The 12090-nt window shown below is 44.5% G+C and overlaps 2 protein-coding genes across 2 annotated transcripts; both read right to left on the minus strand.

Moving 5' to 3' along the window:
• Positions 1-4074: 4074 nt before the first annotated feature.
• LOC137652889 (uncharacterized) lies at positions 4075-5536 on the minus strand. Its single transcript, XM_068386285.1, has 2 exons — positions 5101-5536; positions 4075-4979 (listed from the first exon to the last, which is right to left on the minus strand). Exons 1-2 carry the CDS (start codon positions 5534-5536, stop codon positions 4075-4077), a joined length of 1341 nt encoding a protein of 446 aa, XP_068242386.1.
• Positions 5537-9886: 4350 nt separating this feature from the next.
• LOC137652890 (uncharacterized) lies at positions 9887-11868 on the minus strand. The gene is made up of 2 exons (XM_068386286.1): positions 11761-11868; positions 9887-11629 (listed from the first exon to the last, which is right to left on the minus strand). Exons 1-2 carry the CDS (start codon positions 11866-11868, stop codon positions 9887-9889), a joined length of 1851 nt encoding a protein of 616 aa, XP_068242387.1.
• Positions 11869-12090: the final 222 nt, after the last annotated feature.

Raw genomic sequence — 12090 nt, forward strand, 5'->3', positions numbered from 1 at the left:
CCCTCCCTGGTCCTAGCTTGGATGGAGATGATGCTTGGGCGATGATCATATAATATATATGGTCAGTGTAGGGCATTGTTCTGCTTGCTTGGGCAATGTTACTGTCCCTTGCCTCTGCCATTCATGAGCGACCTTTAAAGTCCTTTAGATAGCAGAAATACCAAGATTTATCTTATTCTTGACGATTTCCAAGACAAACAACATGAAAAATCCATGCCAAGAACTACCAAGTACAGCAGAAAAACAAGAGATATCTTCAGATAGGAGACGGAGCCATGAGTGCTAAGGAGAGAAATACTTCCATTGGAGATGTTCAAGTGTTCTTGAGAGTCTGAGAAAAACAGAGACGGTGAGCTAAAAAAAAAAAAAATATCTTCTTTATCACTGATAATGTCAAATAAAACTCCACCATTTTTGGGGGGAGGGGGTCTTCATTGTTCTTTTAAAAATTTTCGGGTAGGTAGTAGGCTGGCCAGGGCACCAGCCACCCGTTGAGATACTAACGCTAGAGAGTATGGGGTCTTTTGACAGGCCAGATAGTGCTACATTGGATCCTTCTCTCTGGTTACGGTTCATTTTCCCTTTTCACTACACACAGCTAATCGTCAGGCCTATTCTTTACTTATTCTCCGTTGTCCTGATACACCTAACAACACTGAGATTACCATACAATTGTTCCTCATCCAAGGGGTTACTAAGCTTTAATTGTTCAGTGGCCACTTTCCTCTCGGTAAGGGTAGAAGAGAGTCTTTAGCTATGTTCAGCAGCTCTTCTAGGAGAAGGACCCTCCAAAATCAAACCATTGTTCACTAGTCTTGGGTAGTGTCATAGCCAATGTACCATGGTCTTCCACTGTCTCGGGTTAAAGTTCTCTTCCTTGAGGGTACACTCAGGCACGTTGTTCTGTATTGTTTCTCTTTCCTTTGTCTTGTTACTTTTTTTATAGTTTATATAAGAAATGTATATTTTAATGATACTCGTCTTGAAAATTTTATTTTTCCTTGTTTCCTTTCCTCACCGAGCTATTTTCCCCGTTGGAGCCCTTGGGCTTATAGCATCCTGCTTTTCCAACTAGGGTTGTAGCTTAGCAAGTAATAATAATAATAATAATAATAATAATAATAATAATAATAATAATAATAATAGGGGACTACAATATCTATTTTTCAAAACACTTCATTAAACGAATTTTTATATGTCAAGTTAGTAATAATCGTCATTGCCTCTCCTACCAAGACGTTTCATAATGATAATTATGATGATTATAGTGATTATGATTAGAGAAATTAAATCAACAATAAGATCTTAATTGTCTTTCTAGAGAATTTACAGAGAAACATACTGAATTTGATAAATTTCCTTAATGATATATCGATAGTATCTATCGAAACTATTCAAGTTTTTCTTTATTCGGCCATAAAAAAAAATACATTTCATTTAGGAATTACCAACATAATTAATTAAGTTGTACCCATCCATTTTCTTTCGTTATCCTAACTAACATCCTTGATAAATCATGAATTATTTTGTCACACTATTCAGCGATCAGGATACATTTCCGAGCTAAAAGGGCACCGCTGCGAGTTGGTGCAAATCTGCCTCGCTAAAAAAAATAGACTATAGAACGTCAACATGTGTATCCTATAGTCCTATATAATTAAGTAATACTCTTAACAGCAATACCTTTCTGTAGAATACAAATAACTCATTGCGTATGTAAATCAAGCAATTTAGTTGTTAATTGCTTAATGCCAGATGAAGCAATTGGTTGTTATCTGGATTAATTATATTCGATTCCAAGCAAATGAAGAAATAACAAGTTGGCTGGAACGGAAATTCCAATATGAATGTCAATTTGGGAATAATGGTGCATTGGTGTGCAATCACCTCATGCAATTACAGCATCATCGATAAAAATATTGCAAGAAATCCATACATACACGCACTTGAATACATAGACACTCACAGACACAGACACACAAATACACATAGACGCACACACACACACACACACACACACACACACACACATATATATATATATATATATATATATATATATATATATATATATATATATATATATATATATATATATATATATATATATATATATATATTAATGATAAATTTTGCACATTTTTACGTGTTTTTCATATTCAAATAAGCCATATATATTTTTGATATATTAATGTCTGGATTCTCTTAACGACCTCGGGATCAGAGCCCCAGGGTTCGATTCCCGGCCGGAGCCAAGCTCTTGTCTTTGTGTGATTCGCCTTGGGCTCTGATCCCGAGGTCGTTAAGAGAATCCAGACATTAATATATCAAAAATATATATGGCTTATTTGAATATATATATATATATATATATATATATATATATATATATATATATATATATATATATATATATATATATATATATATATATATATATATATATATATATATATATATATATATATATATATATATATATATATATATATATATATATATATAGTATTTATTACATTCCCCGATGTAAAGAAGCAAGAATTGATAATCAATTCAACAAAACATTAGTTTTCTATTGCACAATAAGAGGAATACATTGTCTCACTTTAGATTAAAAATATTTTATGCAAAGGTCTTCATATCTTTTTATAAAATTAACTAGTTTTACAATTTGGAATATTTCTTTAATCCAAATGCATATTCCTTATTATCAGATAACAAATATTGTTATGCACAGAAACAAGATAATCCTCTTAAGGAATTCAAGTCAGTTGCTAGGTCTTGTCTATTAACATCTTTTATTATGATATTACTACAATGTCTCATAGTATATCTTCAAGATATTACTTATTAGATGCTGGTGTGCATTTGTAAGATATTACTTTAATCTCCAATTGCATATCTGTAAGATTTTAATAGCATCTGTTATTATATATCTGTAAGATATCACTAGCATATGCTGTTGCGTATTTTTTCAGATATTACTAGCATTGGAAATTTTATATTTGCAAGATTTTACCCATATCGGCTATTATGTACTTTTAAATACTAACTATTTTATTATTTCTTTGTTAGGTATTACTAGCATATGCTATTCTATAATTATAAGACATTACTAGCATCTTTTATTTCATATTTTTGAGATATTACTCAGGCACACTATTCTAATTTCTCTTCCCCTTGTTTTGTTAAAGTGTTTATATTTTATTTATAAATTATCTATTGCAATGTTACTGTTCTTAAAATATTCAATTTTTTCCTTGTTTCCTTTCCTCACTGGGCTATTTTCCCTGTTGGGGCCTTTGGGCTTATAGTCTGCCTGCTTTTCCAACTAGAGTTGCAGCTTAGCAATTAATAATAATAATAATAATAATAATAATAATAATAATAACAGAATTGAATATTATTGCTGCATCGGCAGAATTCAATTTCTTGTCCAATTTCTCAAATTTACGGATAATTCTCTTTACTGGGTTGCTACATTCAGCTAGCAAGTCGGCGAAGTTCATCAGGTAGGAGAAGAATATAGTTCAGGTTAAGACTCGATGTATTTAACACAAGTACAAGTAATACTCGAAAAATACAAAGGACAAAGTCAGGAGTAGATCGCAACGCGTTCCGGAACTGCTTGCTCCGTCTTCAGGCGAGAAGTGACACTGTGGCTATATCAGGGGCCATATATATCCCCGTGCTGGTTCGTAGAAAGGCTGTCGGATTTTGATTGGCCGAGCGGAGATTATAGGCTCGGGTGACTGAGGTACGACGAGCTCAGCTTGGTCTCCTAGGCTGAGAGGTGGGAAGGGATCCTGAATTCTGATTGGTCAGGACGTGCGCCGAGACAGCCAAAAAGTTAGGCAAGCTCCTCTCTCGCTCAGCAGATTAGGATTCCGGACCTTGCTTGCCGCCAAAATCAGTGCTCGACTGGATGATTTCTTCATTTGTAGGAGTGTCAGGATCAGGGGTTGTCATCATTCTGGGGGTCCTGTTCATGATTCGTAGCGTTAATGCGATGACATGATGGCAGGAGAAACATCTTTTGAGTCGTATTCAATGCTGGTTTCTCTTTCTGGATGACTAGGGCTTCCAATATTCGTAAGCGCCTGCTGTACGGGGCGCTGCCAATAATCTTGGTATTATCGACGATGTCTGCTCGACTAATTTGGGTATTGTGACGTGTTGGGCGTGATTCCTTATAGGACCTTGTTGGACGTGACACGAAATCTTCTTTGAAAGCTTCATTGTAATCATACCAATGTATTTGCCGGGGCATCCTTGGACTGGGCATTGATAGGAGTAGACTACATTCATCTTCCTCAGAGGGTCGTTATCAGGGGGCGCTGGATTATTCCTCATAATCAAACTGCGAGTCTTAGCAGTCTGATAGTAGATGATAAGTTTAACTTTCGTGGTCTCGTCGGTAGGTGACACGTTGTTGGTGATGATTTCTTTGATGGCCTTCTCATCCCACTGATATTCTGCATGCATGAAGCCTTTGTAGTATAGTTTAATATCACTAGATCCATTGGTGGACGTGTCAGACCTATCTCTGGTGTTGTCGGATCCCTGGCTGGCGCTGACGGACCCTTCTACCGCAGAGGACCCATACCACTTGTCAATAGCTGCCCTCACTTTACGCTGGACTTGCTTGTTGGTATAACCATTATTGATGAGGACCTCTGTGGCCCTTTCCAGCTCCTTGTGGGTGTCTGTCCATGATGAGCAGTGTGACAAGGCCCTGCGTACAAAGGCCTTGATGCTCGAGGCCTTGTAGTGGGCAGGACATTCAATCTCGCCATTCAAACACATGCCAAGATTTGTAGGCTTGGTGTAGACAGTGGTGTGAAATCCCTCGTTGGTAGAAGAAATCAAGACGTCCAGGAACGGGAGGCTGTTGTCCACGCTATTTTCGAGGGTGAAGTGGAGGACGCTGTTGTCCTCGTAGGTCCTCCTTAAGTTCTCAATGGCTTCGGTGGAAGTAGCTTTAACAAAAGTATCATCAATGTAACGAAAGTAAGCGAGGGGGCCACTCGACTTGGGAGAAGACCCTCTCCTCTACTACTCCCATGTAAAAGTTGACAAAGAGCACGCTCAAGGACGAGCCCATCGCCATGCCATCCTTCTGTAGGTACATGTGCCCACGGTGAGTAGTAAAGAGGGCTCTCTTAGTGGAGATGGCAAGGAGGGTCCGGAGGGCTTGTTCTGGGATGTTCAATTCCGGTGTCGTCTCGTCCCTGTAGACTCTATCAGTGATAAGGTCGATGGTTTCATCAACAGGGACATTAGTGAACAGAGACTCGACGTCCAAAGATGCTATGACACCCTCTTCGCAGACTTCCTTGATCCTCTCTAGGAATTCGGCAGAGGAGGCCCCACAATAGCAGTCAGGGACATATGGCGTCAGAATCGCGTTCAGCCTTTTGCCCAGCTGGTATGTCAGCGTAGGGCATTGACTAATGATTGGTCGAAGTGGGTTGCCTTGTTTGTGAGTCTTTACATTACCGTAGAGGTAACCAGGTCCAAAAACCCCCGAAATCATGGGCAGGTGTACAACATTGGTTGCAGCGTTAATGGCCTTGATGGTGCGATTTGCCTCCCTCTTGATGTCTTCCACAGGGTTGCTCGTGAGGACTCGAATTTAGTCAGGTCAGCGAGCATGACGTCCAATTGCTCGTAGTACTCTTCGGTGTTGATGAGCAGAAAAGCAGCTGTCTTGTCGGCCAAGCGGATGGTGACACCAGCAACTTGTTTAAGCTCTTTAGCAGCAGCTCTCATATCCTTAGAAACGATGCCGCTGCTGTACCTGCCCCTTTCAGTAAGGGCCTCGGCGAGCAGAAGCGGTTGAAGGGCGACAGTCGTCCGGAGGACACCACGTTCTTGAAGGTTGGGGATGGAATCTAGGAGTAATTCCATCTCCAGGCGCTTGTCGGTTGGTCTAGGTCGGGTGATGAAGTGACAGTTGCAGCCCATCTTAAGGATCTGCTCCCGTGCTGGTGTAGGGACGTAGCTGGAGATATTGATATATTCCTGGCGGTCCTCTGCGATCCGCAGCTTCCCGCCATTAAGGGTGACTGGCTTCCTCAAGATGGTCTTGATCCTCTTCTATAAGTCCCTCTCCTTAAGGACTTGTAATGCATGGACGATGTTGCTGGGGTAACTTGAGCTACCCCCAAGGTCCTCTTCATGGTTGGGGTTGTCTTAATCAGTTCGTCAATTATCAGAGGCGTCGTCACCAGGGGTGTCCTCGTCCTTGGGGTCATTATCAACCTCGAGGGGGACGTCAGTAGCGAGCTGAGCTTCTCCTCCATCCCTTAAGCTGGCACATTCATTGTCAAGGCGGACCCGAAGGGCGTAGAACTCGTCCTTCATGGCCTTCTTTTGCTGGAGTAGACGCTGGAGAAGGCTTCTTCGGTATGATGGGTCACGGGATTGTTCAAGGCCGACGGGTCATGCAGGTGGATTCCAGTATAGCTCGGTAGGAGACCATCCTTCAAACAAGTAGAGTTGGATATTATTGCTGCATCGGCAGAATTCAATTTCTTGTCTAATTTCTCAATTTTACGGACAATTCTCTTTACTGGGTTGCTACATTCACCTAGCAAGTCGGCGAAGTTCATCAGGTAGGAGAAGAATATAGTTCAGGTTAAGAGTCGATGTATTTAACACAAGTACAAGTAATACTCGAAAAATACAAAGGACAAAGTCAGGAGTAGATTGCGACGCGTTTCGGAACTGCTTGCTCCGTCTTCAGGCGAGAAGTGATGCTGTGGCTAGATCAGGGGCCTTATATATCCCGGCGCTGGTTTGTAGAAAGGGCCCTCGAATTTTGATTGGCCAAGCGGAGGTTATAGGCTCGAGTGGCTGAGGTACGACGAGCTCGGCTTGGTCTCCCAGGCTGAGAGGTGGGAAGGGATCCTGAATTCTGATTGGTCAGGACACGCGCAGAGACAGCCATAAAGTCAGGCAAGCTCCTCTCTCGCTCAGCAGATTGGGATTCCTAACCTTAATTGCCGCCAAAATCAGCGCTCGGCTGGACGATTTCTTCATTTGTAGAAGTGTCAGGATCAGGGGTTGTCATCATTCTGGGGGTCCTGTTCTTGATTCCTAGCATTGATGCGACTACATGATGGCAGGAGAAACATCTCTTGAGTCGTATTCTATGCTGGTTTCTCTTTCTGGATGAATAGGGCTTCCAATATTCGTAAGCGCCTGCTGTCCGGTGCGCTGCCGATAATCTTGGTATTATCGACGATGTCTGCCCGACTAATTTGGGTATTGTGTCGCTGTAGGGCGTGATTCCTTCTAGCACCTTGTTGGACGTGACACAAAATCCTCTTTGAAAGCTTCATTGTAGTCATACCGATGTATTTGCCGGGGCATCCTCAGACTGGGCATCGATAGGAGTAGACTACATTCATCTTCCTCAGAGGGTCGTTATCTGGGGGCGCTGGATTATTCCTCATAATCAAACTGCGAGTCTTAGCAGTCTGATAGTAGATGATAAGTTTCACTTTCCTGGTCTCGTCGGTAGGTGACAAGTTGTTGGTGATGATTTCTTTGATGGCCTTCTCATCCCGCTGATATTCTGCATGCATGAAGCCTCTGAAGTATAGTTTAATATCACTAGATCCGTTGGGGGAGGTGTCGGATCTATATCTGGTGTTGTCGGACCCCTGGCTGGCGCTGTCAGACCCTTCTACCGCAGAGGACCCATAACACTTGTCAATAGCCGCCGTCATTTCACACTGAACTTGCTCGTTGGTATAGCCATTATTAATGAGGACCCGTTTGGCCCTTTCCAGCTCCTTGTGAGTTTCTGTCCATGATGAGCAGTGTGACAAGGCCCTGCTTACGAAGGCCTTGAAGGTCCAGGCCTTGTAGCGGGCAGGGCATTCATTCTCGCCATTCAAACACATGCCAAGATTTGTAGGCTCGGTGTAGACAGTGGTGTGAAATCCCTCATTGGTAGAAATCAAGACGTCCAGGAACGGGAGGCTGTTGTCCACGCTATTACCGAGGGTGAAGTGGAGGACGCTGTTGTCCTCTAAGGTCCTCCTTAAGTTCTCAATGGCTTCGGTAGAATTAGCTTTGACAAAGGTATCATCAATGTAACAAAAGTAAGCGAGGCGGCACCTGACTTGGGAGAAGACCCTCTCCTCTACTACTCCAATGTAAAAGTTGGCAAAGAGCACACCCAAGGGCGAGCCCATCACAACACCATCCTTCTGTATGTACATGTGCCCACTGTGAGTAGTAAAGAGGGCCCTCTTAGTGCAGATGGCAAGGACGGTCCGGAGGGCTTGTTCTGGTATGTTCAATTCCGTTGTCGTCACGTCCTTGTAGACTCTATCAGCGATAAAGTCGATGGTTTCATCAACAGGGACATTAGTGAACCGAGACTCGACGTCCATCAATGCTATAACACCCTCTCCGTGGACGTCCTTGATCCTCTGTAGGAATTCGGCAGAGGAGGCCACACAGTAGCGGTCAGGGACATATGGCGTCAAAATCGCATTCTGCCTCTTCGCCAGGTGGCATGTCAGCGTAGGGCATTGACTAATGATTGGTCAAAGTTGGTTGCCTTGTTTGTGAGTCTTTACATTGCCGTAGAGGTAACCAGTCCAAAATCCCCCGAAATCATGGGCAGGTGTACGGCATTGGTTGCAGTGTTAATGGCCTCGATGGTGCGATTTGCCTCCCTCTTGATGTCTTCCACAGGGTTGCTCATGAGGCGCTCGAATTTAGTCAGGTCGGCGAGCATGGCGTCCATTTTCTCGTAGTACTCTTCGGTGTTAATGAGCACAAAAGCAGCTGTCTTATCGGCCCAGCGGACGGTGACACCAGCAACTTGTTTAATCTCTTTGGGCTTCAGCTCTCATCTCCTTAGGAACGATGCCGCTGCTGTACCTGCCCCTATCAGTAAGGGCCTCGGCGAGCAGAAGCGGCTGAAGGGCGTCAGTCGTCCGGAGGGCACCACGTTCTTGAAGGTCGAGGATGGAATCTAGGAGTAATTCCCTCTCCAGGCGTTTGTCGGTTGGTCTTGGTCGGGTGATGAAGTGACAGTTGAGGCCCATCTTAAGGATCTGCTCTTGTGTTGGCGTAGGGAAGTAGCTGGAGATATTGATGTATTCCTGGCGGGCCTCTGCGATCCACAGCTTCCCACCATTAAGGGTGACTTGCTTCCTCAAGATGGTCCTCATCCTCTTCTTTTAGTCCCTCTCCTTAAGGACTTGTAATGCATGGACGATGTTGTTGGGTTAGCTCGAGCCACCCCTATGGTCCTATTCATGGTTGGGGTTGTCTAAATCAGGGCGTAGATAATCGGGGGCGTCGTCGTCAGGGGCGTCCTCGTCCTCGGGGTCGCTATCAACCTTGAGGGGGACGTCAGTAGTGAGCTGAGCTTCTCCTCGATCCCTCAAGCTGGCCCATTCATCGTCAAGGCGGACCCGAAGGGCGCAGAGCTCCTCCATCAGGGCCTTCTTTTGCTGGAGTTGACGCTGGAGAAGGCTTCTTCCGTATGAATGGGTCCCGAGATCATTCAAGGCCGACGGCTCATGCAGGTGAATTTCAGTATATCTCGGTAGGAGACCCTCATTCAAACAAGTAGAGTTGAATATTATTGCTGAATCGGCAGAATTCAATTTCTTTTCCAATTTCTCATTTTTATGAACAATTCTATTTACTGGGTTGCTACATTCAGCTAGCAAGTCGGGGAAGTTCATCAGGTAGGTGAAGAATATAGTTCAGGTTAAGACTCGATGTATTTAACACAAGTACAAGTAATACTCGAAAAATACAAAGGACAAAGTCAGGAGTATATCGCGACGCGTTTCGGAACTGCTTGCTCCGTCTTCAGGCGAGAATTGAGACTGTGGCTAGATCAGGGGCCTTATATATCCCGGCGCTGGTTCATAAAAAGGGGCCTTGAATTTTGATTGGCCGAGCGGAGGTTATAGGCTCGGGTGGCTGAGGTACGACGAGCTCGGCTTGGTCTCCCAGGCTGAGAGGTGGGAAGGGATCCTGAATTCTGATTGGTCAGGACACGCGCAGAAACAGCCAAAAAGTCAGGCAAGCTCCTCTCTCCCTCAGCAGATTGGGATTCCGGACCTTGCTCGCCGCCAAATTCAGCGCTCGGCTGGACGATTTCTTCATTTGTAGGAGTGTCAGGATCGGGGTTGTCATCATTCTGGGGATCCTGGTCTTGATTCCTAGCATTGATGCAACGACATGATGGCAGAAGAAACATCTCTTGAGTCGTATTCAATGCTGGTTTTTTTTTTTTCTGGATTAATAGGGCTTCCAATATTCGTAAGCGCCTGCTGTCCGGGGCGCTGCCGATAATCTTGGTATTATTGACGATGTCTGCCCGACTAATTTGGGTATTGTGTCGCTGTAGGGCTTGATTCCTTATAGCACCTTGTTGGACGTGATACGAATTCCTCTTTGAAAGCTTCATTGTAGTCATACCGATGTATTTGCCGGGACATCCTCGGACTGGGCATTGATAGGAGTAGGCTATATTCATCTTCCTCAGAGGGTCGTTATCAGGGGGGGCTGGATTATTCCTCATAATCAAACTGCGAGTCTTAGCAGTCTGATAGTAGATGATAAGTTTAACTTTCGTGGTCTCGTCGGTAGGTGACACGTTGTTGGTGATGATTTCTTTGATGGCCTTATCATCCCGCTGATATTCTGGGTGCATGAAGCCTCTGTAGTATAGTTTAATATCACTAGACCCGTTGGTGGAGGTGTTGGACCTATATCTGGTGTTGTCGGACCCCTGGCTGGCGCTGTCAGACCATTCTACCGCAGAGGACCCATACCACTTGTCAATAGCTGCCCTCAAATTATGCTGGACTTGCTTGTTGGTATAGCCATTATTGATGAGGACCTGTGCGGCCCTTTCCAGCTCCATGTGGGTGTCTGTCAATGATGAGCAGTGTGACAAGGCCCTGCGTACAAAGGCCTTGATGCTCGAGGCCTTGTAGCAGGTAGGCCATTCACTCTCCTCATTCAAAAACATGCCGATATTTGTAGGCTTGGTGTAGACAGTGGTGTGAAATCCCTCGTTGGTAGAAGAAATCAAGACGTCCATGAACGGGAGGCTGTTGTCCACGCTGTTTCCGAGGGTGAAGTGGAGGACACTATTGTCCTCGAAGGTCCTCCATAAGTTCTCAATGGCTTCGGTAGAAGTAGCTTTGACAAAGGTATCATCAATGTAACAAAAGTAAGCGAGGAGGCACCTGACTTGGAAGAAGACCCTCTCCTCTACTACTCCCATGTAAAAGTTGACAAAGAGCACGACCAAGGGCGAGCCCATCACCACGTCATCCTTCTGTAGGTACATGTGCCTACGGTGAGTAGTAAAGAGGGCCCTCTTAGTGCAGATGGCAAGGACGGTCTGGAGGGCTTGTTCTGGGATGTTCAATTCCGGTGTCGTTACGTCCCTGTACACTCTATCAGCGATAAAGTCGATGATTTCATCAACAGGGACATTAGTGAACCGAAACTCGATGTCCATCAATGCTATGACACCCTCTCCGTGGACGTCCTTGATCCTCTCTAGGAATTCGGCAGAGGAGGCCACACAGTAGCGGTCAGGGACATATGGCGTCAGAATCGCATTCAGCCTCTTCGCCAGGTGGCATGTCAGAGTAGGGTATTGACTAATGATTGGTCAAAGTGGGTTGCCTTGTTTGTGAGTCTTTACATTGCCGTAGAGGTAACCAAGTCCAAAGTCACCCGAAATCAAGGCAGGTGTACGGCATTGGTTGCAGTGTTAATGGCCTCGATGGTGCGATTTGCCTCCCTCTTGATGTCTTCCACAGGGTTGCTCGTGAGGCGCTCGAATTCAGTCAGGTCGGCGAGCATGGTGACCAATTTCTCGTAGTACTCTTCGGTGTTGATAAGCGCAAAAGCAGCTGTCTTGTCGGCCTAGCGGATGGTGCCACCAGCAACTTGTTTCAGCTCTCTAGCAGCAGCTCTCATCTCCTTAGAAACGATGCCGCTGCTGTACCTGCCCCTATCAGTAAGGGCCTCGGCGAGCAGAAGCGGCTGAAGGGCATCAGTCGTCCGGAGGGCACCAAGTTCTTG

Source organism: Palaemon carinicauda, chromosome 14 (assembly GCF_036898095.1).
Source record: "Palaemon carinicauda isolate YSFRI2023 chromosome 14, ASM3689809v2, whole genome shotgun sequence".
Classification (NCBI taxonomy): Eukaryota; Metazoa; Arthropoda; class Malacostraca; order Decapoda; family Palaemonidae; genus Palaemon; species Palaemon carinicauda.

What these genes read in the sequence shown, in the direction of transcription:
- LOC137652890 (XM_068386286.1), bottom strand. Translation starts at nt 11,868, where the DNA reads ATGCTCGCCGACCTGACTGAATTCGAGCGCCTCACGAGCAACCCTGTG. An exon ending in TTAACACTGCAACCAATGCC is followed by an intron (nt 11,630 to 11,760) that starts GTACACCTGCCT and finishes CACCTGGCGAAG; the next exon opens with AGGCTGAATGCGATTCTGAC.
- LOC137652889 (XM_068386285.1), bottom strand. Translation starts at nt 5,536, where the DNA reads ATGATTTCGGGGGTTTTTGGACCTGGTTACCTCTACGGTAATGTAAAG. An exon ending in GAAGGATGGCATGGCGATGG is followed by an intron (nt 4,980 to 5,100) that starts GCTCGTCCTTGA and finishes CTTTTGTTAAAG; the next exon opens with CTACTTCCACCGAAGCCATT.